The sequence below is a fragment of the Priapulus caudatus genome, unplaced genomic scaffold (genome assembly GCF_000485595.1).
Source record: "Priapulus caudatus unplaced genomic scaffold, Priapulus_caudatus-5.0.1 Scaffold9279, whole genome shotgun sequence".
In the NCBI taxonomy this organism is placed as follows: domain Eukaryota; kingdom Metazoa; phylum Priapulida; class Priapulimorpha; order Priapulimorphida; family Priapulidae; genus Priapulus; species Priapulus caudatus.
In genome coordinates, this window is record NW_014586340.1 from 1681 (window position 1) to 2950 (window position 1270).

The 1270-nt window shown below is 43.9% G+C and overlaps 1 protein-coding gene across 1 annotated transcript in view; it reads left to right on the plus strand.

The window, feature by feature from the left end:
- The window catches only part of LOC106820270 (excitatory amino acid transporter 3-like), a gene marked incomplete at its 5' end in the record, with an annotated part of 2381 nt that extends 1558 nt beyond the window's left edge, over positions 1–823 (plus strand). Inside the window, one exon of the mRNA XM_014824796.1 lies at positions 545–823. Coding sequence (XP_014680282.1) covers positions 545–764 — 220 coding nt within the window. The remainder of the gene's footprint in view (positions 1–544) is intronic.
- Positions 824–1270: the final 447 nt, after the last annotated feature.

The window sequence follows — 1270 nt, forward strand, 5'->3', positions numbered from 1 at the left end:
TAGATAGATAGATAGATAGATAGATAGATAGATAGATAGATAGATAGATAGATAGATAGATAGATAGATAGATAGATAGATAGATAGATAGATCGTACGTAACGAAGTAATCGTTTCACACTACTTTTCACGTCCCGTCAAGTCAAACTCTATGACCTTTTGGACTTGTTATGTCATATCACTGCTTTCGATTTTCCTAACAACGGGTCTCTCTATCGGAATACCATATTGACTGTACCAACTATATTTACACAGCGCCTTGTGTATCACGGGATGCTGACGTCACGGACACCGATGCACTTCGAACAACTTCCTCTGCAATGCTTTGGCTCGTTTATAGGCATCTTTATGGGCACCTTTAGGGCATGCATGCCGTGAATATGGTGTGTAAACATTCCACAACCACCACATGTTTTCCCCCCAAGACCCCCAGAATCGTGGGATGTAATGATGTTCCCCCTCATTATCACGATGATTGGGCTTCGTTTGCATTTCGTCGTTTCGTGTTCCGTCATCTCGTTATAATATTTTCTCCGTCTCACAGGGACCGGTTTCGCACCATCGTCAACGTGTGGGGCGACGCGCTGGGCGCGGGCATCGTCGCTCACATTGTCCGAAATGACCTTCCGCATCTGGATCAGGACGATCACGACCGACGCGATCTGTCGAGCCTGAGTCCTCCGCCATCTTACAGCAGCGACAGCGGCGGCAAGGGTCACTCGAACAAAGCCTTCATCGCGCACGAATCGAACACGAAAATGTAAATTAACGCGCGTATAGACGCATGTGCACACACGCGCGCGCGCAGACATGCAGGCACGCCCACACGCACGCACGCACGTATACGCACCCAAGCACGCATGTACATACGTGCGTACGTATGTACGAACGCACGAACGAACGAACGAACGGACGAACGAACGCAAACGTAGATAATATTCTAGTAATTTATTGACTTATACTGCGCAAGTTACACGAGCGTTTCGCGCGTGCATTACAAAAGGTAATTTACGAAGCATGTTAAACATTATAAAACAAGGACATCACCACTAAACGATACTGAACTAAAAATTATAAAAAATTCTTCCCTAACATTTATAACGACGAATAACGCTAATCTTAACCGTGCACTTAAAACCTTATTATACTTATATAATGACTATATCGATACAACTACAGACGTACTATAATATACACACATACATACATATTAACACATATTATAAAATGGCTCGGATATTTTATGCATCATTATTGGTCAAAACGCGTC